Here is a 27503-nt window from a genome sequence, read left to right as displayed (position 1 = left end):
AGTGGAAGTAGTAGTAGTGGAAGTAGTAGTAGTGGTAGTTGTAGATGTGGTAGTGGTAGATGTTGTAGTTGTAGTGGTAGTAGTAGTAGTAGTAGTGGTAGTGGAAGTAGTAGTAGTGGTAGTGGAAGTAGTAGTAGTGGTAGTAGTAGATGTGGTAGTAGTAGTAGTAGTAGTAGTAGTAGTGGAAGTAGTAGTAGTGGTAGATGTTGTAGTTGTAGTGGTAGTAGTAGTAGTGGTAGTGGTAGTGGAAGTAGTAGAGCTAGGCTTAGGGTTTTACAAGCACTTAGGAGGTCTATTTAGAAGGACTTACTTGTCATCATCCAAAAACTCTTTTGTGGGTGTCTTCAGGTAGAATATGAATTGGGTGATGAGCTCCAGGACCTCACTGCCGGGAAAGCTGCCCGTAACCTCGCTGTCACCAAAATACACAGATATTAAATGTCATAAAAATAAAAACACACAGTAAATGAATATACACCTCAGAGCAAAATAAAGTGGGACTCTGGGCAAAGTTAGAAATGGCGTATATATCCACACAGGGGCTGCGGCCCGCATTAGCACTAAAGCGCTGCTCGTTGCTCGTGCCGCATTTTTGGCCGCTAGCGGGGTGCTTTTAACCCCCAAAGAAGGGTTAAAAACGCCCGTGTTGTGGGCATCACAAAGCGAGATTTTCAGGCGCTTTAGAAGCACTGCCTATTCATTTCAATGGGCAGGGCCGGTGGAGGAGGGGTGTGTACAGCGCTCCCAAACCGCCCAAAGATGCTGCTTGCAGGACTTTCCTAACGTCCCGCAAGCGCCCCGCCCCCAGTGTGAAAAGACACATTGAAACGAATGGGAGGCGGTTTTCAGGCGCTATTTAGAGTCTATTTCTAGCGCTAAAATGCCTGAAAACTGCCTCAGTGTGAAAGGGGTGTAAAGGAGAAGTACAGCTTGTGTGGTCCGTTCTGCATTCCTGTGACCCGTTTTCAGCAGACAGCGGGCTGAAGTCCTCTGACGTCACAGAAGTCCAGGCTCAGCGTCATCACGACCACGGAGTCAGGACCCGCCCACATCCCTGGACCGGCACCCGCTCCGCCCCACCCACATCCCTGCTCTCCAGTGAGTTGGTGGGGGGGGGGGGGGGGGGCAGAGCAGAGAGCTGGTGACTATGATTAGCTCTCTGCTCATGGAGCTCTGAGAACTGAGCGATCGGCGGGGTTTGATCACTCGGTTCTCAGTGTTAGCCCTTGTACACACGGGTCGGAGATTCCGACAACCAAATCCGTCGGATTTTGTCCAAAACTGTTGCATACACACGGTCGGACAAAGTTGTCGGAAAATCCGATCGTTCGTAACGTGATGACGTCATTTCGTTACGACGGGACTACGTTCAGGCTAGTAGCCAATAGCTTTGATGTAGGAATTTGATCTGAGCATGCGTGGCACTTTGTCCGATCGGAATTCTCTACACATGATCGGAGTATGTCCGATCGGAGCATTTTGTCTGAAAATTTTATCAACAAGTTGGAAAACTTGGTCCGTTGGATACTCCGACGGAAACGGTCCGATGAAGACCACACACAGTCGGAATATCCGACAACACGGTCCGATCGGACACATTCCGTCAGAATCTACGACCGTGGGTACAAGGGCTTAGAGGTGCAACATCCACCGAGGTCAGTATGAAAAAAACAAAACACAGAAAGCCGTACTTCTCTTTTAAACACAGCAGACTCTGATGTTTCGGAGTTCTCCATAACACAGTTTTACTCCCCGTTGATCCTGCCAGTGGACCCGCTATTTATCCACTTCCTTTAATGGCTGTCCACCAAAACTATCAGTTTTCCGGGTTTGAGACAAAAAAAATCTGTTGTTGTAACTACTTTAAATGTGTTAGCTGGATTTAGTCTTTAAAGAGGACCTGCCGTCTGCTCACATAATTTGTAATAAAAACATCTTTGCCATTCTGAAGCTTCCCTCCATATTGCATATTATTTTATATATACTGGGATTCTGTACTCGCCAAATATGCTGCAGAAATCTCCCTTCGCTGAGTCTGGCTGCAGCCATTTTAACTGTGGGCAGCTGAAGCTGCTGCCTGTTCACTTCCTGGATTTACACAGACACACACCTCCAGCTCTGCAGCTTTCATTGGCCCTCTTATGACTCCTCCCTCCCCTCCCTTCCTGGCAAACTCTCTCTCTCTATCTATGCAGAGGGCAGAGGAGATGACGGCTCCATGAGGGACCCGATGCCAGACATTGCTAAAGGTACAGTGAGGAGAAAAAGTATTTGACCCCTGCTGATTTTGTACATTTGCCCGCTGACGAAGAAAAGATCGGTCTATAATTTTATTGGTTGGTTTATTTTAACAGTGAGAGACAGAAAAACAACAAAAACATCCAGAAAAACGTTATCTCCCGTTCGAATCGTTCGAAATCGATAATAAACAATCGCCTGGTTAAACAACCCATTCATTTTAAAACAGAAATTAAATGTCAAAACATTTGTGTATAATCTAAAAATACATAATAAATACACTTATTTTTTTTTTTAAGAAGTGATCACATTCCCTCTGTTCTCAGCTGCATAAGAGCTGGGGGGAGGAGAAACAGCATCTCACTGATCTCCCCAGTGAATGGCTGTGCGGGGAAGGGGTGGGCATGTCAGGATAAGTCTGATTACTGGAAGAGAGCAGGCTGAGTTCCCAGCACAGCTAGAGAACTGACCATGATGTGCTCTCCTGCTTAGTGTGGTCAGTTTAACCTCCTCGCGCCCGCCCTATGGCCGAATGACGGCCGTAGAGCAGGCGCATTCGTCCGGGCGGTCGTCCCTGGACGGCCCCGATGTTTACTTCCGCAATGCGCGCCCCCGCGGGCGCGCATCGCGGAAGCTCTGTGTTCGCCGTGTCCCCCCGGGGACAGGCAAACACAGATCGCTGTAAACGGCCAATCACAGCGGCCGTTTACAGCGTGATCGGCGTGTCCAATGGGAGATGATCTCATATGTAAACATATGAGATCATCTTTCGGCGCCGCTCTCCTTCCTCGCACTGTCTGTGCGAGGAGGGGAGAGGGGAGAGATGAACGGCTGCAGCGGCAGCCGTTCTGCCTGTGGGGGGAAAAAAAAAAAAGTAAAAAAAATAAAATAAAGTGCCATCCGCCCCCAGCAGTGCCATCCGCCCCAATGCCATCTGCCCCAATGCCATCTGCCCCAGTGCCATCTGCCCCAGTGCCATCTGCCCCAGTGCCATCCGCCCAGTGCCATCCACCCCAGTGCTACCTGCCCCCAGTGCCATCCACCCCAGTGGCTACCTGCCCCCAGTGCCATCCACCCCAGTGCTACCTGCCCCCAGTGCCATCCACCCCAGTGCTACCTGCCCCCAGTGCCCCCTGCCCCCAGTGCCCCCTGCCCCCAGTGCCCCCTGCCCCCAGTGCCACCTGCCCCCAGTGCCACGTGTCGTCAGTGCCACGTGTCGTCAGTGCCACATAGTGCCATCCGTCATCAGTGCCACGTATCAGTGCCATTTGTCATCAGTGCCACGTATCAGTGCCATTTGTCATCAGTGCCACGTATCAGTGCCATTTGTCATCAGTGCCACCTGTCAGTGTCACGTGCCATCTGTTGTCAGTGTCACGTGTCATCAATGCCACCTATCAGTGCCATCTGTCATCAGTGTCACGCGTCATCGGTGCCATGTATTAGTGCCATCTGTCATCGGTGGCACATATTAGTGCCACGTATTAGTGCCATCTGTCATCAGTGCCACGTTTCAGTGCCACGTATTAGTGCCACGTGTCATCAGTGCCACGTATAAGTGCCACCCGTCATCAGTGCCACATATTAGTGCCATCTGTCATCAGTGCCACATATTAGTGCCATCTGTCAGTGCCACGTATAAGTGCCATCATTGCCACGTATCAGTGCCATCTGTCATCAGTGTCACGTGTCATTGTCCTGGTGCTTCAAAAGTGTAATAAATAGTCAACATGTTAGATGTGTAATTTATGTTCCTAGAACACATGATGGCGCTACCTGCATGTTGGGCCTCTCTATGTGGCCAGGCTGTGAAAAAGTCACACACATGTGGTATTGTAATACTCAGGAGGAGTAGCAGAATTTTTTGGGGGGTGTCATTTGTGGTATACACATGCCACGTGAGAGAAATAACCTATTACAATGACAATTTTGTGGAGAAAAAAAAAAAAAAAGAAAAATCTTAATTTTGCAAAGAATTGTGGGAAAAAAATGACAACATCAAAAAGCTCACCATGCCTCTTACTAAATACCTTGGAATGTCTACTTTCAAAAAGGGGTCATTTGGGGGGTATTTGTACTTTCCTGACTTGTTCGGGTCACAAGAAGCGAGATAGGCCACCAGTGCATCAGATGTGATCAATTTTGTGCGATTCGCACCACAGCTTGTAGACGCTCTAACTTTCACAAAGACCAAATAATATCCACTAATTTGGGTTATTTTTACCAAAGATATGTAGCAGTATAAATTGTGGCCAAAATGTATGAAGAAAAATTAATAATTTGGATAATTCTGTCACAGAAACAAAGAAATATGCGTTTTTTTTCCAAATTTTCGGTCTTTTTTCATTTATAGCGCAAAAAATAAAAACCCCAGAGGTGATCAAATACCACCAAAAGAAAGCTCTATTTGTGGGAAAAAAAGGACAAAAAATTCATTTGGGTACAGTGTTACATGACTGAGTAATTGTCATTCAAAGTGTGAGAGCACCGAAAGCTGAAAATTGGTCTGGGCAGGAAGGTGTTTAAGTGCCCAGTAAGCAAGTGGTTAAAAAAAAAAAAAAATTAGGAAAGCAGAGGGACTGGCAGGATCACCATAAAGGAAGCGATACAAAGAGAATGTGAGACGTTCTCATACAAGTAGATGGTACAACAGCCACATATCAGGAATATGAAGTGTTGGGGGTAACAAACGCTTTAAAGTTGCAGCGACTTTGAAAAAGATCTCTGTACTACTTGGGCCCCTTTCACACTGCCGCAAAATTCAAAGTCACAATTTCGCAGCTGCGATTTCAGGGAACGCCTGTGTAATGTTGAGGTCTATGGACCGCAACTCGCATCAAAGTCGGACCAGAGTAGTACAGGGACTACTTTGAAGTCGCACGGATATGAATGGTACTCATTGGAAATCATTGGGGGGGGTACGACTTGTCATGCGACTTTGCAGTCCGAAGTCGCAGGAAAAGTCGCACAAGTGTGAAAGTGGCCTTAAGTGTTTCTCAGCCCCCCGTTCACATCAGTGAGATTTGACATGCCAAATCGCACGCCAAAATCGCAGCCTACTGCCGGTAACACCACTGTTCCAAAAGTAGTTCCTGCACTACTTTTGGCGACTTTCGGGGGGCATTTTCAGTGCGAGTTCGGGGGGGGGGGGGGGGGGTTTATTTGAAAGACAACCATGTGGGTTCATGCACAGGTGTCTTTCAAATCGCCCCCCCCCCCCCCCCGAACTCACACTGAAGTCCGACAAGTGTGAAAGGGGCCTGAGGTGCGACTTTTGAGGCGACTTAGATCAACTGATTGTAAAGTCTGATTCAAAGTCGTGCCAAAAGTCGCATCAACGTGGCGCCCCTGGAGTCGCACTAGTGTGAATGGAGACCAAGCACGCTGCTGCTAGTTTCCTCGCAGGTAGAAGGACACTGGCTCACCTCATGTAGTTTTCCACGTCCAGGGTTGTCATTCCCAGGATGCCTTGCACAGTGGCTGCGGTGCGATTAGAAAAAGATCCTGGGGAGAGAGAGAGAGAGAGAGACCCAATGGGGTGACTGGAAAGAGTGACCCCGACTCTGAAGCTACGCATGTGCCAACGACTCTCCTAAACGCACACATTACATGTACATTACAGTGCGTTTCTAATGCCTGCGTCTTCCAGTGCGTCTTCCATGCATTTTTCTACCCAATCCCTGACATCATCAGACGCTACAAAGTCCCGCACCTTCTTTCAGAGTCTGCAGACAGACAGCGAGGGACGGAATTCCAACCGGCAAGATCTCGCAGAGGATGGAGAAGTGATCGTACCTGAAAGACAAAACGCAGCACTTCACAAATTCAATCACAGATGTCTTTCTGCACACGTGTGCGACTTGTCCTGCGACTTGGAACTGCAAAGTACCCCCCCCCCCCATGATTTCCAATGAGCACCGTTCATATTTGTGTGACTTCAAGTCGCAGCGACTTCTAAGTAGTCCATGCATTACTTTGATGCGACTTTGATGCGACTTGAGGTCCAGAGACTTCAAGATTACACGGGCGTTGCTTCAAGTCGCATCAAAAATCATGGCAAAAAATAGCGGCAAAGTCGCACGACTTTTCAGGTCCCACAAGTGTGAAAGGGACCTTAATCATCAAACTGTCATTCAGAGATTTGGGGGAGTGGCTGGGACTTTTACTAAAACTGGAGCACTCAGAATCTGGTGCAGCTCTGCACAGTAACCAATCAGCTTCTACCTCCAGCTTGTTTAACCCCCTTCTCGCTCGGCCTATTGTTAAATGAGGGCCGGGGCGGGAGCCCTATTACCCCGGGAGGATGTCAGATGGTGTCCTCCCAGGATCACACATCACGGGCTCACCCCCACAGACACGGCCAATGACAGATCACTGTACCAGGTTATCGCTGTGGCCAATCATAGCAGAAAAAAAATAAAATAAACTAAAAAGACAATTGAATACAATGTATGTTTCATTGTGTACTATTGTGATGAGCGCTGTGATTGGTCACAGTGATCACATGGTACAGACAGGGCCAATCACAGCCGATCTGTACCATGTGACTATCTGTGGACAATCACAGCTAATTACAATAGTAAACACGGAATGAATTATTTTTATCCTGAAAAAATGGTTTCTTATAACTGTAGCATTCGCAGTTATAAGCAATCATAGTGTGTAAAAAAAAAAAAAAAAAAAAATTCCAAGAGTAGTACAGTGTTACTATGGTAAAAAAAATTATTATTATTTTTTTTTTTTTACATACTGTCACCAGTCAGTGATCCTGATCACCGCCACACTAGTTATATGAGACGTTGTACTGCACTGGTGACACTGTATTTGTCTGCTGCTTCCTCTGCTATCTGCATGAATCACTTCTGACAAGTTTTCCTGACACCAGGAGAAAAAAAGGTGACAGGGGAAGGATCTTCAGCACACAGCCTGTGATTGACAGCCTTAGCGGTGTGAAGGTGGGGGAAGGGGGTGTCCCTTCCCTCCTCTCCAATCAGCTCTCCTCACTGAGCTCTGCAGTGTCATCATTTCTGCTCCCTCCCCCCTTTTTTTTTCTGAACGCTCAGACAAGCTTTATAATTCAGCAGAGAAGAGACAGCTGCAGATAAACAGGTACAAATGACGTAGGAGGATTTGTTTCATCTCTGTGTATCACCTGAGGTCGGTCACTTCACTGGGTGTACGGAAAGGATTTACAAGTGCTTTAAAGTAGACAACATGGCTGCCCCTCATGTACTTACCGCTGCCACCCTGTCAGCGCCAGTCCTTGCAGAACGCCTTGAGGCACTCTCTGGGCCACCCGCTGCCAACATCTGTGGTTCTCCAGATGATTCCCGATCAGGGTCAGCTGTTGGGTCGGGCCGGTGGCACCTTTAAAAGCGCTGGCCAACCAGATCTTGTGGAAACCGCACTGCCAGTATTTCTCGATCAGAGCAGCTGCGGGGAGGCAACAAATAAAAGTCTATAGCGTTATACAAACTATTCATAGAGTAATATCTTATAAAAAGCAACATTTCACATCATATCTACAGTACAGAAGATGTGCAAGATGGAAGCGCTGGTCATGGAGGGGGGCTGCGGGCATTGTAGCACTGGCTATGGAGGGGGCCACAGGCGTTGTAGCGCTGGCTATGGAGGGGGCCACGGGCGTTGTAGCGCTGGCTATGGAGGGGGCCACGGGCATTGTAGCGCTGGCTATGGAGGGGGCCACGGGCGTTGTAGCACTGGCCACGGAGGGGGGCCGTTGAAGCGCTGGCCATGGAGGGGGGGCCGTGGGCATTGTAGCGCTGGCCACGGAGGGGGGGCGTTGTAGTGCTGGCTATGGAGGGGGCCGTGGGCAGTGTAGCACTGGCTATGGAGGGGGCCACGGGCATTGTATCGCTGGCCATGGAGGGGGGCCGTGGGCGTTGTAGCGCTGGCCACGGAGGGGGGCCGTGGGCGTTGTAGCGCTGGCCACGGAGGGGGGCCGTGGGCGTTGTAGCGCTGGCCACGGAGGGGGGCCGTGGGCGTTGTAGCGCTGGCCACGGAGGGGGGCCGTGGGTGTTGTAGCGCTGGCCACGGAGGGGGGGCGTGGGCGTTGTAGCGCTGGCCACACAGGGGGCCGCGAGGGCGTTGTAGCGCTGGCCACACAGGGGGCCACGAGGGCGTTGTAGCGCTGGCCACACAGGGGGCCACGAGGGCGTTGTAGCGCTGGCCACAGAGGGGGCCGCGAGGGCGTTGTAGCATTGGCCACAGAGGGGGCCGCGAGGGCGTTGTAGCGCTGGCCACAGAGGGGGCCGCGAGGGCGTTGTAGCGCTGGCCACAGAGGGGGCCGCGAGGGCGTTGTAGCGCTGGCCTCAGTATGGACCTTCAATTATGGAGCTGGAGGAAGTATTAAAAGACTACCAGTGTGGGAGGGGGAGGGGTTAATGGAAAATAAATGTAAAATATCATTGTCTGTTGATAAAAGTTTTATATAGTGAAATTTAGTAAAGAAAAAAAAAAAAAAAAAGGCTACATCACAGCACTTGTGCTCCTTTAAGAACCAGGAGTCCCTCTGCCATAGCGGTACGTGGAGTATGCGAACACGCCTGAGCTCATCCTTACTATACAGAGGAGCCTTTTATGTTCTTACTTCTTGTGAGTGAGTTTTGTTACCTTGCCATTAAAGCTGCTTCTAATACTACACTCAGGTGGCGCTCCCTGTGTTCTCTCTTTTGTCTTCCTATACAGCTCTCTCAGGACAGCAGCCGCCGTTGCCTTGCCACTATTTTATTCTTTTATCTGAAATATTATTAACCCTAGAAATACTGACTTCACAATGGACTAAATGATATATTAGTTGTGATTATTCATATTTGCGCTGATAGTTACCCCTGCGGCAGGGGCAAAAGACATGGGGGGCATGGCCCGGGAGGAGCCGGGCTGGGGCTATTTTTTGACTCTTCTATACACTTGGGTTGTTTCTTCATTCCTTTGCACAATGGTACTTTACACTCTAAAAATGGGTGTAACATGAAACATGCTGTGGAATTAATTCTTAAAGCGGTTGTATAGTCTTTTTTTTTTTTTTTAAACCTTTACCTACAGGTAAATAAGGCCTATAAATAAGGCCTATAAATAAGGCTTACCTGTAAGTAAAATGAATATCTCCTAAACCTGTACGGTTTAGGAGATATTTACGTTTAATGCAGCCGCTGACGTCATGCGTCGCATGAGCGTTTAAGATCCGGCTGAAGGTCCGGCAGAACTGTCAGACCTTGCCGGGAAAAAGAGTGACGTATCGCGGCTTCGGCCACTCACAGCGCCGGAGCCGCGATACCCGGAAGACGCGCCGAGGCAACATGTCAGGTCCCTCGGTGTGTGGATCGGGTCGAGATACCGGCGCCTCGTTCTAAGGTGAGTATTTCATAATGAGCTAGTATGCGCTGCATACTAGCTCATTATGCCTTTGCCTTGCAGGTTTTTTTGTTTAAAAAAAAATAAAAAAATAAAAATAAAGTGCGGGTTTACTCCCGCTTTAAATTATTTGTCCTAAATGTGTAAAACTACATACAACTTACTTCTGTCATCCACATCCAGATTGGGAGTGTAGTCCCAGATCATAGGCTCCACAAGCTGTGCGACTCCAGATTCTAAAGAAGACAGTGACAGATCGCTAAGTAATGGAGGATATTAGTACACAGATACAAAAGATACAAACTGTATATAATAACTGGACTGTAACCCGGCTTGTATCCTGTCCTTGCTTCAGTCTGACGTTCCTGTACCTGCTCTGCCCGGCTGTTGATGACCCCCCCGGCTTATGTTGCGGCTTCGCTTCTGCCTCCTGATCCAGCGATCGGCGGCCATCGGGTTCCTGTCAAGCCTCAGCTGGTGCCAACCTGCTATACCGTCCCTCGTGCCACTCTGTGTCCTACACTCCCTGTCATCTCTATCAGAGGCGTTGGACAGGAGGTGCAAGAGAAGCCCCCTCTGCAGCTCGCTCTCCACCCGGTACGTGGCAATTGCCCTTTATTCCCACTGGTGGTCATCTTACTTTAAAAAAAGTAATTTGTTAAGTTACAAAATTACTTCTCCCAAAAAGTAATTGCGTTAGGAACTCGGTTACTACATTGGAAAAGTAAATTGATTTTTTTTTTAATATTCTATAGACGGGACTAGCGAGGGAAATGAATGCCGCCGCCGCCGCCTCCATCAGCGAGATTGACACCTCGTGAGCCCCGTCGCCTGCTATGGATTTAAAGGGGAACCCCTATGCCGAAAAAACGGCGTGGGGGTCCCCCCAAAGTCCATAGCAGACCCTTATCTAAGCATGTAGCCCGGCCGGTCAGGAAAGGGGGTGGGGATGAGCGCGCTCCTGAGCCGCACCAGGCCACGTGCCCTCAACATGGGGGGGGTGCTTTAGGGAGGAGGAAGGAGGAAGAAGACCCCCGGAGCTGATTAATAAATAATTTAAAAAAAACACAGGTTTTTAAAGTAAACACTTTTTTCCCCAGGTGAATGGGTAGGGGTACATCGTACCCCATACTCATTCATATAGGGTAGGGGGCCGGAATCTGGGGGCTGCCTTATTATTGCAGCGCCTAGAGGCGATTCAGTTCGCATTGTGCGCTATACAAGTATTTCATTCATTCATTCATTCATTCATTAAAGGGGGCTCCCAGATTCTGATAAACCCCCCCGCCCGCAGACCCCGACCACCAACGGCCAGGGTTGTCGGGAAGAGGCCCTTGTCCTCATCAACATGGGGACAAGGTGCTTTGGGGTGGGGGGGGCCGCAGGGCCCCCCCTTCCCCAAAGCACCTCCCCCATGTTAAGGGCACGCGGCCTGGTACGGCTCATAAGGGGGGGTGCTCGCTCGTCCCCACCCCCTTTCCCGACAGGCCGGGCTACGTGCTCGGATAAGGGTCTGCTATGGACTTTGGGGGGACCCCCACGCCGTTTTTTCGGCGTAGGGGTTCCCCTTTAAATCCATACCAGGGGAAGAGTAATCAGTTAGGTTACTCGTTACCCTCTAATAGGAATAGGAAAATTTACTTCTGCTTTCATTTCCTGCCAATACAGGAAAAAACATAATACAGGGGAAAAAAAACAGCAATAAAAATCTGTTGTGGTTCTGCTCTTCTTTTTTTACCAGTGCATGTATGCTGCTAAAGTAGCTTGCAGCTGATAGGGAAGGGAAGGGACTGCAGGTCCTGCCCCCTTTTTTGCCCCCTCTTGCTGAAGTGCCTCTCCTGTCTACCCCTTGGCCTTGCCTTCGAAAGCACTGTCAGGATGGGAAGACACGTGGAAGGAGGCGGAAATCGTAACACCTTCCCGCCCGGCCTATAGGAGAATGACCACCAGGCGGGAGCTTTAAGTCCCTTTCACACTGAGGAGCTGCTGTGTCTCCAGTGTGAGCCCCGAGGGAGCGGCGCGCTGGCAGGACGGTAAACAAAGTCCTGCTAGCAGCATCTTTGGAGAGGTGAAGGAGTGGTCTTGTACACCCCCTCCTCCACTGCTCCTGCCCATTGAAATCAATGGGGCAGCGTGGCTATACCGCCGGCATAGCGCTGCCGCAGCAGCGCTTTGCAGTGGTTTCTGGACTGCTAGCGGGGGGTAAAAGCGCCCTCAGTGTGAAAGGGGTCTTAAGATCCTGACCTGGGCATCATATGATGTCCTCTCAGAAAGCGCAGCACATGCCATGACTGGTCCAGTGTTTCGTCAGATTAGGCGACCCGTCGGATTTTGTAACGTGTATGAATGCACTCTTATCACTCAAGACAAAAGTAGGAACAACAATACGTCTCCTCTCCCCTGACAGAACAGGGATTTCTGTGTTTACACACACACACACACCCCCCCCCCCCCCCCCACACACACACAAATCCCCATGCTGGCTCTCGTGCATGCGATCGCGCCCACTGGCCATGTGCATCAGGTACCCCGCCATGCAGCGGGCTCACACCCCCTCTGGTGGCTCTTAAAGGGGAAGATGTACCCTACGGGGTTTCACCCAGCGGTACCATCCTGCCGCAATATATACACGTGAGTCGGTCGGGAACCATTTAATAACTAAACACCCTAACACAAAAATTATGATAATTAGTATTATTATTATAATTAATAATGTATTTTTTTGTTCGAGTTTGGGTGTTATTATTTTATTAATAATAATAATGTAATTAATATTTTTTAAGGTTAGACGTTATTATTTATTAATGTATTATTACATATTATTACATTTATTTTACATATTTATAATGATTTTTAGTTATTTGTGTATTTATTTTACATTTATTTATTCATATACTATTACTATTTTATTTAAAACAAATAGTTTCCATTCTTTTCTATGGGAATACAAACGCACCAAAAACGCCCAAATCTGCCCAATTGGAGCAACAAAAAAAGCTCCAGAAACTGTTTGAGCTTCAGGCGTTTGGGGTGGAGATGGGAATTGTTTCCATAGAGAATCATTGATTTTTTTTCCCCCCCTCCAGCATTTCGCTGAGGTGTGAACGGAGACCAAGGGAAGGTCGGAGGTCAGATTTAAGATAGAACACCCCTCCCCCCCCCCCTCTCCATAGGGATACTGATGGCAATAAGACCTGTCCGAGTCTTTAAACTTTCCTTGCTCTACTCAAAAGATCTGGATGGGGTTCATCTTTAAATGAAATAAGATGTATGCTCTGACCTGTTAAGGTTTGGGCGCTTGCTCCACGCAGCATGTCATCCCAGGCGATCACCCGCACCCCGGGATAGCAGGAGGCCACGTGGCTGGCCACTCTCTTCATATGGGACAAAAATATGTCTTCTATAGAAAGGCCAGCCCCAGAAATCTTCATCTTAGACTCTTCTCCCTTGCCAAGGTAGTAGACCTAGGAGGTGAAAAGAAGGAATAAACAGCTACAAACAGAAAAGGAATGTTATAAAATCTGCACTCCGGGATAATCGAATGTCATCCAAATCCATTCATCGTGTGTATTCTTTGTATTTCCTCCAGATCTGTGCAGTGATCCAGTGTGAGACTTCCCGTAATAAAGACCGCCCACTGCTGCCCTCTCTGCTTGTGCAGGGTGACTGGTCTTGTCTCCGCCCCCTCTGCAGTTTTTTGCAGGCAGCCTGTAATGGGTGGGGCCTGCTGGGCCCTCCCACAGCTCTGCTCTCTCTCTTTGTGCAATGCGATTGTCTTGTCTCCACCCCCCATTATGTATTTTTTGTAGTGGGTGGAGCCTGCTGGGCTCCTCCCACCGCTCTGCTCTCTCTCCTTGTGCAAAGTGATTGTCTTGTCTCCGCCCTCCATTATATAGTTTTTTTTGTAGTGGGGTGGAGCCTGCTGGGCTCCACCCACCGCTCTGCTCTCTCTCCTTGTGCAGGGTGACTGGTCCTGTCTCCGCCCCCCCTCCTGAATATTGCTGCAGACAGCCTGTAGAGGGTGGAGCTTGGTAGGCCCCTCCCACATCTCTGCTTTCTCCCTCCTTGTGCAGGGTGGCTGGTCTGGTCTCCGCCCCCTCCTGTAGTTTTCTGTAGGCAGCCTGTAGTGGGTGGAGTTACAGGGCCCCTCCCACAGCTCTGCTCTCTCTCCTTGTGCAGGGTGACTGCTCTCGTCTCCGCCCCCTCCTGTTTTCATGTAGTGGGTGGAGTCTGCTGGGCCCCTCCCACAGCTCTACTCGCTTTCCTTGTGCAGGGGGACTGCTCTTGACTCCGCCCCCTCCTGTTGTGTTCATATAGTGGGTGGAGCCTGCAGGGTCCCTGCCGCAGCTTAGAGCAAGTGGCAATTAATAAATCATATGACCCATTTTATCACTTGATTAAAATTATTCAATTATTTATTATCTAAATCTCCCTTTCCTCTGAAATCCGATAGGAGTTCGGATCGTGCTTCAGAGGCTATTGACAGGCTGTGAGGAAGCGATGCAATCCTGTGATGCCAGTAGCTCCGCCCAAACCGTACCGTACCATTTTCTATGGCCCCACATCTGAAGCAGGACCTTGAATGGCGCGGTATGGTTTCGGTTGTATGGGCCGCTTTCATAATGGAAACCCTTAAAATAGCGTACTGAACCAACCAGAACCGAACAGCTCAGTAGAAACGAGGAAATAGTACACCTGTTGCAAATTTTGTCACTCTTTATGTGTGTGCACTTTTTTTGGCACCAGGTGGAGTTTTTGGGTGCGTTTCACGGGCTTTTCCAAAAAATAAAAAATAAAATTTAAAAAAACCTGACCTCCGGGATGTTTTACCCCCTTCATGACCAGGGCATTTTTTTTACTATCCAGTGCTGCACTACTTTAAGGCCCCTTTCACACTGAGACACTTTTCAGGAATTTTAGCGCTTGAAAAGTGCCTCTCATGCCTCCCCAGTGTGTAAGCCCGAGTGCTCTCACACTGGGGTGGTGCGCTTACGGGATGGAACAAAGAAGTCCTGCAAGCCCCATGCTATTACATTAAAAGGTTACATTAAAATTTTTAACTGCATTTTCTGTCTATGCCTGGTTTTTGGTTCTTGACATAAACTTAAAGCGGAGGTCCACCCTAAAGTGGACCTTCCGCTCATTGGAACCCTCCCCCCCTCCGGCGCCACAATTGGCACCTTTCAGGGGGGAGGGGGGTGCAGTTACCTGGATAATCCAGGTAACTGCACCCACTCCCGGGATAGCTCTCTGCGGAAAGGGGCGTAGATCTACGCCCCTTTCCGAAAGTGCCCCGCTGCCTGCTGGGAAACACACAGATCCCAGAGGCAGCGGGGACCGCCCTTATTGCGCAGCACGACTCGCGCATGCGCAGTAGGGAACCGGGAAATGAAGCCGAAAGGCTCCACTTCCTGATTCCCATACCCAAGATGGCGGCGGCAGCACCCGAGTGACGATCGAGAGATCGGCTTCGGGTGCCGACATCGCCGGCGCGCTGGGCGGGTAAGTGTCACTATTTTAAAAGTCAGCAGCTGCAGTATTTGTAGCTGCTGGCTTTAAAAAAAAAAAAAAAAAAAGGCGGACTCCCGCTTTAATCTTCAAAAACTAAAAAACTATGGGGGGGGGGTCTAGTTGTAAGCTAGGTCCATTGAAGGGAGGGAGGGGGGGGGGAGATCTGCTTTAAGAGGGGGTGGTTGGCGATGGGCAAAAACACGCCCTCGACCGTGCATTTTTGCTGCCCCCCCCAATCGCATGTCTAAATGAAGCCTTACAAACACAGGAGGAGAACACAACAACCACCCACCGCGTCCTCTCGGGTCTGTTCTCATACCTCATCAGAGCCGATGTGAAACCACCGAACTGCAGGGTGGAGCTCCATGACTTGTCCTATCATGAGCTGCAGGAGTCGGAGAGATTCCTCCTTGTGGGGGTTCAGGCTGTTGGGGTAGGTGGGCACCTCCCGCAGGTGAGAGAACTCTTTGTGTTTCAAGACGAACTGCAAATAGATATCCCAAATGTCATCATCATCATCATCATCATCATCCTCCTCCTGATCGGGATATTCCTGGCTATGGAGCCTTTCTCCCGCCTTACCTCCATGTGTCCGAACGTTTGTATTAATGGAATAACCTCGAGGCTGTGGAGCTGGGTCAACCGCAGTATCTCTCGGATCTCCTGGGGGCTGATGGGACACAAGAACATCGGACAATTGAAATCACACAGACCGAGTGCTATTGGATATTTGTGATGGGCAAATACTAAAAATGTCAATTAATGCAGCAGACTGGTTCCAGGTAATAGAAAGACAACAGGAACTCCAATAACCTCTCATTATACCCAAAGGTATACAGAATATGGTGGGGTCAGAACTTGGCTCATGGATCCATCCTGCCTTATATCACCGGTTCAGGCTGGTGGTGGGGGTGTAATGGTGGGGGGATGGGATATCACCGGTTCAGGCTGGTGGTGGGGGTGTAATGGTGTGGGGGATGGGATATCACCGGTTCAGGCTGGTGGTGGGGGTGTAATGGTGTGGGGGATGGGGTATCACCTGTTCAGGCTGGTGGTGGGGGTGTAATGGTGTGGGGGATGGGGTATCACCTGTTCAGGCTGGTGGTGGGGGTGTAATGGTGTGGGGGGGATGGGGTATCACCGGTTTGGGCTGGAGGTGGGGTGTGTAATGGTGTGGGGGTATCACCTATTCAGGCTGGTGGTGGGGGTGTAATGGTGTGGGGGTATCACCTGTTCAGGCTGGTGGTGGGGGGTGTAATGGTGTGGGGGGGATGGGGTATCACCGGTTTGGGCTGGTGGTGGGGGGTGTAATGGTGTGGGGGTATCACCTATTCAGGCTGGTGGTGGGGGTGTAATGGTGTGGGGGATGGGATATCACCGGTTTCGGCTGGTGGTGGGGGTGTAATGGTGTGGGGGATGGGATATCACCGGTTCAGGCTGGTGGTGGGGGTGTAATGGTGTGGGGGATGGGGTATCACCGGTTCAGGCTGGTGGTGGGGGTGTAATGGTACGGGGGATGGGGTATCACCGGTTCAGGCTGGTGGTGGGGGTGTAATGGTGTGGGGGATGGGATATCACCGGTTCAGGCTGGTGGTGGGGGGTGTAATGGTGTGGGGGATGGGGTATCACCGGTTCAGGCTGGTGGTGGGGGTGTAATGGTGTGGGGGATGGGGTATCACCTGTTCAGGCTGGTGGTGGGGGTGTAATGGTGTGGGGGATGGGGTATCACCTGTTCAGGCTGGTGGTGGGGGTGTAATGGTGTGGGGGGGATGGGGTATCACCGGTTTGGGCTGGAGGTGGGGTGTGTAATGGTGTGGGGGTATCACCTATTCAGGCTGGTGGTGGGGGTGTAATGGTGTGGGGGTATCACCTGTTCAGGCTGGTGGTGGGGGGTGTAATGGTGTGGGGGGGATGGGGTATCACCGGTTTGGGCTGGTGGTGGGGGGTGTAATGGTGTGGGGGTATCACCTGTTCAGGCTGGTGGTGGGGGTGTAATGGTGTGGGGGGGATGGGGTATCACCGGTTTGGGCTGGTGGTGGGGGGTGTAATGGTGTGGGGGTATCACCTATTCAGGCTGGTGGTGGGGGTGTAATGGTGTGGGGGATGGGATATCACCGGTTTCGGCTGGTGGTGGGGGTGTAATGGTGTGGGGGATGGGATATCACCGGTTCAGGCTGGTGGTGGGGGTGTAATGGTGTGGGGGATGGGGTATCACCGGTTCAGGCTGGTGGTGGGGGTGTAATGGTACGGGGGATGGGGTATCACCGGTTCAGGCTGGTGGTGGGGGTGTAATGGTGTGGGGGATGGGATATCACCGGTTCAGGCTGGTGGTGGGGGTGTAATGGTGCGGGGGATGGGATATCACCGGTTCAGGCTGGTGGTGGGGGTGTAATGGTGTGGGGGATGGGATATCACGGGTTCAGGCTGGTGGTGGGGGTGTAATGGTGTGGGGGATGGGATATCACCGGTTCAGTCTGGTGGTGGGGGTGTAATGGTGTGGGGGTATCACCTGTTCAGGCTGGTGGTGGGGGGTGTAATGGTGTGGGGGGGATGGGGTATCACCGGTTTGGGCTGGTGGTGGGGGTGTAATGGTGTGGGGGTATCACCTGTTCAGGCTGGTGGTGGGGGGTGTAATGGTGTGGGGGGGATGGGGTATCACTGGTTTGGGCTGGTGGTGGGGGTGTAATGGTGTGGGGGTATCACCTATTCAGGCTGGTGGTGAGGGTGTAATGGTGTGGGGGATGGGATATCACCAGTTCAGGCTGGTGGTGGGGGTGTAATGGTGTGGGGGATGGGGTATCACCGGTTCAGGCTGGTGGTGGGGGTGTAATGGTACGGGGGATGGGGTATCACCGGTTCAGGCTGGTGGTGGGGGTGTAATGGTGTGGGGGATGGGGTATCACCGGTTCAGGCTGGTGGTGGGGGTGTAATGGTGTGGGGGATGGGGTATCACTGGTTCAGGCTGGTGGTGGGGGTGTAATGGTGTGGGGGATGGGGTATCACCTGTTCAGGCTGGTGGTGGGGGTGTAATGGTGTGGGGGGGATGGGGTATCACCTATTCAGGCTGGTGGTGGGGGTGTAATGGTGTGGGGGATGGGGTATCACCTGTTCAGGCTGGTGGTGGGGGGTGTAATGGTGTGGGGGGGATGGGGTATCACCGGTTTGGGCTGGTGGTGGGGGGTGTAATGGTGTGGGGGTATCACCTATTCAGGCTGGTGGTGAGGGTGTAATGGTGTGGGGGATGGGATATCACCAGTTTCGGCTGGTGGTGGGGGTGTAATGGTGTGGGGGATGGGGTATCACCGGTTCAGGCTGGTGGTGGGGGTGTAATGGTGTGGGGGATGGGATATCACCGGTTCAGGCTGGTGGTGGGGGTGTAATGGTGTGGGGGATGGGGTATCACCGGTTCAGGCTGGTGGTGGGGGTGTAATGGTGTGGGGGAAGGGGTATCACCGGTTCAGGCTGGTGGTGGGGGTGTAATGGTACGGGGGATGGGGTATCACCGGTTCAGGCTGGTGGTGGGGGTGTAATGGTGTGGGGGATGGGATATCACCGGTTCAGGCTGGTGGTGGGGATGTAATGGTGTGGGGGATGGGGTATCACCGGTTCAGGCTGGTGGTGGGGGTGTAATGGTGTGGGGGGATGGGGTATCACCGGTTCAGGCTGGTGGTGGGGGTGTAATGGTGTGGGGGATGGGGTATCACCGGTTCAGGCTGGTGGTGGGGGTGTAATGGTGGGGGGGATGGGGTATCACCGGTTCAGGCTGGTGGTGGGGGTGTAATGGTGGGGGGGATGGGGTATCACCGGTTCAGGCTGGTGGTGGGGGTGTAATGGTGTAGGGGATGGGATATCACCGGTTCAGGCTGGTGGTGGGGGTGTAATGGTGCGGGGGATGGGATATCACCGGTTCAGGCTGGTGGTGGGGGTGTAATGGTGCGGGGGATGGGGTATCACCGGTTCAGGCTGGTGGTGGGGGTGTAATGGTGGGGGGGATGGGGTATCACCGGTTCAGGCTGGTGGTGGGGGTGTAATGGTGTAGGGGATGGGATATCACCGGTTCAGGCTGGTGGTGGGGGTGTAATGGTGCGGGGGATGGGGTATCACCGGTTCAGGCTGGTGGTGGGGATGTAATGGTGTGGGGGATGGGGTATCACCGGTTCAGGCTGGTGGTGGGGGTGTAATGGTGCGGGGGATGGGATATCACGGGTTCAGGCTGGTGGTGGGGGTGTAATGGTGTGGGGGATGGGATATCACCGGTTCAGGCTGGTGGTGGGGGTGTAATGGTGTGGGGGTATCACCTATTCAGGCTGGTGGTGGGGGTGTAATGGTGTGGGGGATGGGATATCACCGGTTCAGGCTGGTGGTGGGGGTGTAATGGTGTGGGGGATGGGATATCACTGGTTCAGGCTGGTGGTGGGGGTGTAATGGTGTGGGGGATGGGGTATCACCGGTTCAGGCTGGTGGTGGGGGTGTAATGGTGTGGGGGATGGGGTATCACCGGTTCAGGCTGGTGGTGGGGGTGTAATGGTGCGGGGGATGGGATATCACCGGTTCGGGCTGGTGGTGGGGGGTGTAATGGTGGGGGGGATGGGGTATCACTGGTTCAGGCTGGTGGTGGGGGTGTAATGGTGTGGGGGATGGGGTATCACTGGTTCAGGCTGGTGGTGGGGGTGTAATGGTGGGGGGGATGGGGTATCACTGGTTCAGGCTGGTGGTGGGGGTGTAATGGTGTGGGGGATGGGGTATCACCGGTTCAGGCTGGTGGTGGGGGTGTAATGGTGCGGGGGATGGGATATCACCGGTTCGGGCTGGTGATGGGGGTGTAATGGTGTGGGGGATGGGGTATCACTGGTTCAGGCTGGTGGTGGGGGTGTAATGGTGGGGGGGATGGGGTATCACTGGTTCAGGCTGGTGGTGGGGGTGTAATGGTGCGGGGGATGGGATATCACTGGTTCAGGCTGGTGGTGGGGGTGTAATGGTGGGGGGGATGGGGTATCACTGGTTCAGGCTGGTGGTGGGGGTGTAATGGTGCGGGGGATGGGATATCACTGGTTCAGGCTGGTGGTGGGGGTGTAATGGTGCGGGGGATGGGGTATCACCGGTTCAGGCTGGTGGTGGGGGTGTAATGGTGTGGGGGATGGGGTATCACCGGTTCAGGCTGGTGGTGGGGGTGTAATGGTACGGGGGATGGGATATCACCGGTTCGGGCTGGTGGTGGGGGGTGTAATGGTACGGGGGATGGGGTATCACCGGTTCAGGCTGGTGGTGGGGGTGTAATGTTGTGGGGGATAGGGTATCACCGGTTTCGGCTGGTGGTGGGGGTGTAATGGTGTGGGGGATGGGATATCACCGGATCAGGCTGGTGGTGGGGGGTGTAATGGTGGGGGGATGGGATATCACCGGTTCAGGCTGGTGGTGGGGGTGTAATGTTGTGGGGGATAGGGTATCACCGGTTTCGGCTGGTGGTGGGGGTGTAATGGTGTGGGGGATGGGATATCACCGGTTCAGGCTGGTGGTGGGGGTGTAATGTTGTGGGGGATAGGGTATCACCGGTTTCGGCTGGTGGTGGGGGTGTAATGGTGTGGGGGATGGGATATCACCGGATCAGGCTGGTGGTGGGGGGTGTAATGGTGGGGGGATGGGATATCACCGGTTCAGGCTGGTGGTGGGGGTGTAATGGTGTGGGGGATGGGATATCCCCGGTTCAGGCTGGTGGTGGGGGGTGTAATGGTGTGGGGGATGGGGTATCACCGGTTCAGGCTGGTGGTGGGGGTGTAATGGTGTGGGGGATGGGGTATCACCGGTTCAGGCTGGTGGTGGGGGTGTAATGGTGTGGGGGATGGGGTATCACCGGTTCAGGCTGGTGGTGGGGGTGTAATGGTGTGGGGGGATGGGATATCACCGGTTCAGGCTGGTGGTGGGGGTGTAATGGTGTGGGGGATGGGATATCACCGGTTCAGGCTGGTGGTGGGGGTGTAATGGTGCGGGGGATGGGGTATCACCGGTTCAGGCTGGTGGTGGGGGTGTAATGGTGTGGGGGATGGGGTGTCCCCATCTTCTGATGGCTCCTTCCAGCAGGATAATGCCCCATGTCACAAAGCTCCAATCATCTCACCACTGGACAATGAGGTCCCTGTCCTCCAATGGCCTCCACACTCACCACATCTCATCCAGTAGAGCACCTTTGGGATGTGGTGGAATGGGAGATTGGCATCATGGACGTGCAGCCGACAAATCTGCAGCAACTGTGTGAAGTTATCAGGTCACTATGGAGCAAAATCTCTGAGGAACGTTTCCAACACCTTGTTGTATCTACACCACCAAGAATGAAGGCAAAAGGGGATCCAACCCACTACTAGCAAGGGGGACCTAATAAAATCCCTCTGTGGCTCGGGATATAATGGGGGTGGAGGTCTTTTCACCAGACATACCTGTAAGCGTGTGCTGCCCGCAGTGGGTGGAGCTCTCCATAATACGGAAAGGTGTCTTCATACTCAATCAGCAGACCGTTTGCTCCAAGACAAGAAAACAGAGGAAAGACCTGGAGAAGAAATTATATCCGCAGGTTAAAAGAAAAAAAATGGAGCTTTGCTGCCTCCACCCCTGCTGGACCTGACTACTCTCTTCTCTGTCTTGATCCCTGCCTAGACCTGACTAATCCCTTGCCTGCAATGACCTCTGCTTGTACCTGACTACTCTCTTGCCTGGACCCCTGCTTGTATCTGACTGCTCTCTTGCCTTCCTGGACACCTGCTTGCACCTGACTAACCTCTTGTCTGTTGCCTGACTTGACCCCTGCTTGTACTTCACTACCCTCTTGTCTGTTGCCTGCCTCCACCCCTGCTTGTACCTGAATACTCCCGTCTTTCTTGACCCTTACCTAGACCTGACTAATCTCTTGCCTGCCATGAACCCTGCTTGTACCTGCTGCTCTCTTGACTGCAATGACCCCTGCTTGTACCTGACTACTCCCTTGCCTGCTTGGACCCTACTTGTATCTGACTGCCCTCTTGCCTGCCCGGACACCTGCTTGCACCTGACTAACCTCTTGTCTTTTGCCTGCCTTGACCCCTGCTTGTACCTTACTACTGTCTTGCCCAACTTGACCCCTGCTTGTACCTGACTTGTACCTGACTGCTCACTTGCCTGCTTTCTCCCCTGCCTGTACCTGACTACTCTCTTTCCTGCCTTGACCCCTGCTTGTACCTGGCTACTCTCTTGCCTGCCTTGACCCCTACTTGGACCTGACTAATTGCTTGCCTGCCATGAACCCTCCTTGTACCTGACTGCTCTCTGGCCTGCCTCCACCCTTGTGTGTAATTGACTACTCTCTTGCGTGCCTGGACACCAGCTTACAACTAACTTCTTGTCTTTTGCCTGCCTTGACCCCTGCTTGTACCTGACTACTGTCTTGCCTGACTTGACCCCTGCTTGTACCTTACTACTGTCTTGCCCAACTTGACCCCTGCTTGTACCTGACTGCTCACTTGCCTGCTTTCTTCCCTGCCTGTACCTGACTACTTTTCTTTTTAGCAAATGTTTTGTAAATTAAGCGGTTTGTTTGTTTTTATTGTAATTATGTAGCACTTTGAGGTCTTTTGATGGAAAGTGCATTATAAATAAAATGTATTATTATTATTATTATTTATTACTCTCTTTCCTGCCTTGACCCCTGCTTGTACCTGGCTACTCTCTTGCCTGCCTTGACCCCTACTTGGACCTAATTGCTTGCCTGCCATGAACCCTCCTTGTACCTGACTGCTCTCTGGCCTGCCTCCACCCTTGTGTGTAATTGACTACTCTCTTGCCTGCCTGCACATCAGCTTGCACCTGACTAACTTCTTGTCTTTTGCCTGCCTTGACCTCTGCTTGTACCTGACTACTCTCTCGCCTGCCTCCACCCTTGCTTGGCCCTGACTGCTCTCTTGTGAACAGTCTCCGCAATCTAGTTCTTTTATCCAGTAACCCCTTGGTGGGGCTACAACCGTGTGAATTGCACGTGATTAAAGCTCGGCACTATGCACTTCAACTGGCTGCGATCACGAGTGGTACGAGCTGCCAAATACAACATGCCATTTAGCATCAAGCTCGCAGCACGGGTACAGCTCTGAGCGGTTGCATAACTATGTTTGAGTGGGTGATCGGCCACCCATGTAAACTAGCCATTAGACCCTGCGCTTCCGGTGGGCCCTCTTCATCAGACAGGGGGTACCATAACATACATTCATTGTGTTTTTATCTGTGTCTGGAGTTCAGCTCTTAAATGTGAAGCCGGCCATACATGGATCGAAATTCGACCAGTTCAGAAGAGACTGACCGATACTTGATCCATGTATGGGCAGGCTGATTGTATGAAATTCATTCCATCAATCGACTTGGGTACAACCAGCCTTTCAGATTTTTTGCACGTGATCTCTGACGGTGGGTATAGTTGCCTGCGGTGATCATTGTGTTCTGCCGTCAGGGAAAGCTCTCCTCTGGTAGAACACAATAGTGCAGTGGGAGGGATTCCCCTATCAACGATGACTGTGCTGATGGGGGAAATCAAGCGATTTTCTTTACATCCACCCGTGATGGAGGGAAAGAAAATCGAGGCATCTAAGGGGCTGCTTTAGAGATATAGCTAACCTGGTATGCTTTATTCATTTTGGTTTCTGTCCTAAAAAAATACTTTAGCAGGTAATGTTGCTGACAAGCCAAATAGAAAATATCACAATTGCCAAGCTGAATCCTGCAAATCTGGTTTTGCGGGTGCCATATCGAGGTGTAATGAAAAAGCAGTACATGAAATGGTGACAATGCTTACCTCTGCAAGGTAGGACACCTTTGGGGGAGCCCCTTTCAGATCGAGGTGAACCAAAGTTCTTGTAAAGGATACTCTTTCTGGGCTGAGCCCCCCGTCCTTCGTTTCCTGCCGCCTGCAGAATTGCAAAAGAGTCACTAAACAAAAATATATTTACATTTTGATACCATTTTTTTTTCTAGTTTTGGATGGAGTAGAGAATGATTAAAGCCGAATTCCAGCTATTTTTACATAGTTATAATGATTCAGCTTAGATCAAAGTAACTACATACCATACCTGTGGGATCCCTCGAGAACTGGGGTTGCTCAGCCTAGTGTTCCTCCAGAGGTTACTAGGAGTTCCTTGTGCTGGGACTGATTGACCTACCATTTAATGGAGCCCAACAATAGAACAGTTATTCTCAACCAGGGTTTTACGGAACCTTAGGGTTCCTCCAGAGGTTGCTAGGGGTTCCTTGTGCTGGGGCTGATTGATCTCCCATTTGATGGAGCCCAACAATAGAACAACCATTCTCAACCAGGGTTTCTCAGCCTAGGGTTCTTCCAGACATTACTAGGGGTTCCTTGAGCTGGGGCTGATTGACCACCCATTTGATGGAGCCCAACAATAGAACAGTTATTCTCAACCAGGGTTTTACAGAACCCTAGGGTTCCTCCAGGGGTTGCTAGGGGTTCCTTGTGCTGGGGCTGATTGACCACCAATTTGATGGAGCCCAACAATAGAACAGTTATTCTCAAGCAGGGTTTCACTGAACCCTAGGGTTCCTCCAGAGGTTGGTAGGGGTTCCTTGTGCTGGGGCTGATTGACCACCCATTTGATGGAGCCCAACAATAGAACAACCATTCTCAACCAGGGTTTCTCAGCCTAGGGTTCTTCCAGACATTACTAGGGGTTCCTTGTGCTGGGGCTGGTTGACCACCCATTTGATGGAGCCCAACAATTGAACAGTTATTCTCAACCAGGGTTTCACGGAACCCATCCCTAGGTTCCTCCAGAGGTTGCTGGGTGTTCCTTGTGCTGGGGCTGGTTGACCTAACATTTGATGAAGCCCAACGATAGAACAGCCAGCCATTCTCAACCAGGGTTTCATGGAACCCTAGGGTTCCTCTGGAGGTTGTTGGGGGTTCCTTGAGCAATTTCTGCCTCTCAGACTGACACCACTGATCTTTTTAGCTATCTGTAAGGGGGGGGGGGGGGGGGATTCCTCCAAATGGCCACACGTGATAGGAGCATTCTTCCCACTAACCATCACAGTAATGTATCATGAGTTGTAGATATGGTCATTTATAGCCGGGGTTCCCTGAGACCAGAAAGTTATTCCAAGTATCTCTGTGTTGAAAAGGTTGAGAGAGGCTCCTCTAGAAGTTGGGAACAAATCACTGTATAGACCAGTGATGGGGAACCTCGGCACCCCAGATGTTTTGGAACTACATTTCCCACGATTCTCATGCACTCTGCAGTGTATTTGAACATCATGGGAAATGTAGTTCCAAAACACCTGGGGTGCAGAGGTTCCCCATCACTGGTATAGACACTACTACTCCTGTGATCTCCACTAGCTTCCAGGTCCCTCCCTGATTGGCTACCCTGCTGCATTGTGAACACAGGAGGTCAGCTGCTGGGCACAGGCACCATTCAAAGATTATTTAGCATTTTCTCAATGAAAGCACAGTGTTCCCTGACTGGACAAGGTGGAGAGTGTGACATCACAGTCCTGTCTCTCCACCCTGTCCAATCAGAGAATACTTTGCGTCCTTTGAGAAAATGCTAAATAATCTCAGAATGACACCCATGCCCAGTGGACAACCTCTTGTGTTCACAATGCCACAGGGCAGCTTTTGGGTAAAGGACCTGGAAGCTAGTGGATATCACTGTAGTAGCGGTGCCTATATAGTGATTTCCAACTTCTACAGGGATCCCAAGGGTATAATATACACTATATTCCCAAAAGTATTGGGACGCCTGCCTTTACACACACATGAACTTTAATGGCATCCCAGTCTTAGTCCATAGGGTTCAATATTGAGTTGGCCCTTTGCAGCTATAACAGCTTCACCTCTTCTGGGAAGGCCATTCACAAGGTTTAGGAGGGTGTCTATGGGAATGTTTGATCATTCTTCCAGAAGAGCATTTGTGAGGTCAGGCACTGATGTTGGACGGGAAGGCCTGGCTCCTAATCTCCGCTCTAATTCTTCCCAAAGGTGTTCTATCGGGTTGAGGTCAGGACTCTGTGCTGGCCAGTCAAGTTCCTCCACCCCAAACTCACTCATCCATGTCTTTATGGACCTGCGAAGTTTCACACAAAGTGAATTTTCACCTCACTTCCTTTCTCAGGGACACAACAGGAAGTAAAGGGATAGCTCTTCAAACAGACAGGAAATGCCTTCTTCCTAAGTTTCAATGAGTGATTTCCTGTTTTAGTGACAACTGTAAAGTTTTGGATTTCCCATCACTTCCTGTCCATCTACAATACTGGCGAAGACCCGTTCCGACTCTTCCAAACTCCATCCAAAGAGAGGAAAAAAGAAATGTCTTTGTTACACACACTTCATAACAGGGTTGTTTTTTTAGAATGATGCAATAAGTCGGTGTACATTCCCCCACACTGGCCACTAGAACTCCACAGTATGCTATAGTATAGTAATTATAGTATAGTAAATATAGTATAGTATAGTATGTGGTATATAATTATCCGCGGAGCTCTGAGACGTCTTTTATTGTCAGGAAATAAATCTCCGACACCCGGGCAAGGATAGCATGAGAAAAAAATGCAGCAATCTGATTATATTCAAATGTAGCAAAATAATAATTGTCATGTTAAATCTGCACCCCTGATACCCACAGGGGGTAAATAATCCTATGCTATGCATGCTCTCTGATACCCCTACGATATACCCCCAGAGGGTAAATAATCCTATGTTATGTATCACTCTAATACCCCTATGATACCCCCAAGGGTACATAAGCCATGCTATGCATGCTCTCGGACACCCCAGGGGGTGGATTATTCTGTATTGTAATGTCTGCACCCCTATGATTACCCCAAGGGGCAGATACAACTCTGTTATGTCTGCTCTCTGATACCCCAATGATTACCCCCGGGGGGGGCGCATAGTGTCAGGCAGTCAGGAGCTTCGGGCATCTCTCACCCCTTCATCATGATTGCAGCTCCTCCGGGATCGATTGCTCAGGCTTGTCCGCGCGGGCCCAGCCAATCTACGATCTCCACGTGCATCCTCGGAGTCCAGTGAGCTGTCACTATGGCAACCAGGAGCCGGCGCCAGGCTCGAGTACCGGGAGAGAACGGGGATCCAGCGGGGCCTAACCGGAGGACGGCGGGCGGAAGACCGGGGTGAGGAGAGGGGGTGTCACTCACAGCCGGGGCTGTCTTAATAAGTGCAGCGTGACAGCTGCTGTGACAGCATGGCGGGAGAGTGAGGAGACAAATGGGTGATATTATCACCTGTCACCTCTCCCCGTACCCCCATATCTACCCCTGTGACCCCCCCCATACCTCTCTATGTACCACTCTCATCTCCCCATTCCACATTTACCCTCTATACCTCCCCAATGTCC

The 27503-nt window shown here is 51.2% G+C and overlaps 2 protein-coding genes across 2 annotated transcripts in view; one reads left to right on the top strand and one right to left on the bottom strand.

The window, feature by feature from the left end:
- Positions 1-310: 310 nt before the first annotated feature.
- On the bottom strand, positions 311-27219 carry HEXD (hexosaminidase D; the record flags this gene model as incomplete). Its single annotated transcript, XM_077458558.1, is given in 11 exon segments — positions 311-412; positions 5664-5742; positions 5951-6033; positions 7476-7671; positions 9777-9848; positions 12893-13076; positions 15443-15607; positions 15706-15793; positions 21555-21664; positions 23930-24041; positions 27077-27219. Coding segments are annotated over 11 exon segments (1202 nt in total), but the record flags the coding sequence as incomplete, so codon positions are not given.
- Positions 27134-27503, top strand: part of OGFOD3 (2-oxoglutarate and iron dependent oxygenase domain containing 3) — a 133241-nt gene continuing 132871 nt past the window's right edge. Inside the window, exon 1 of the mRNA XM_077458559.1 lies at positions 27134-27279. Coding sequence (XP_077314685.1) covers positions 27188-27279 — 92 coding nt within the window. The 5' untranslated portion in view covers positions 27134-27187. The remainder of the gene's footprint in view (positions 27280-27503) is intronic.

This window comes from Lithobates pipiens, unplaced genomic scaffold, assembly GCF_037356315.1.
Source record: "Lithobates pipiens isolate NorthernLeopardFrog02 unplaced genomic scaffold, aLitPip1_a1.2 Scaffold_28, whole genome shotgun sequence".
NCBI lineage: Eukaryota > Metazoa > Chordata > Amphibia > Anura > Ranidae > Lithobates > Lithobates pipiens.
The sequence above is the reverse complement of the archived record's forward strand: the minus strand, read 5'-3'. Positions and strand labels throughout refer to the sequence as shown.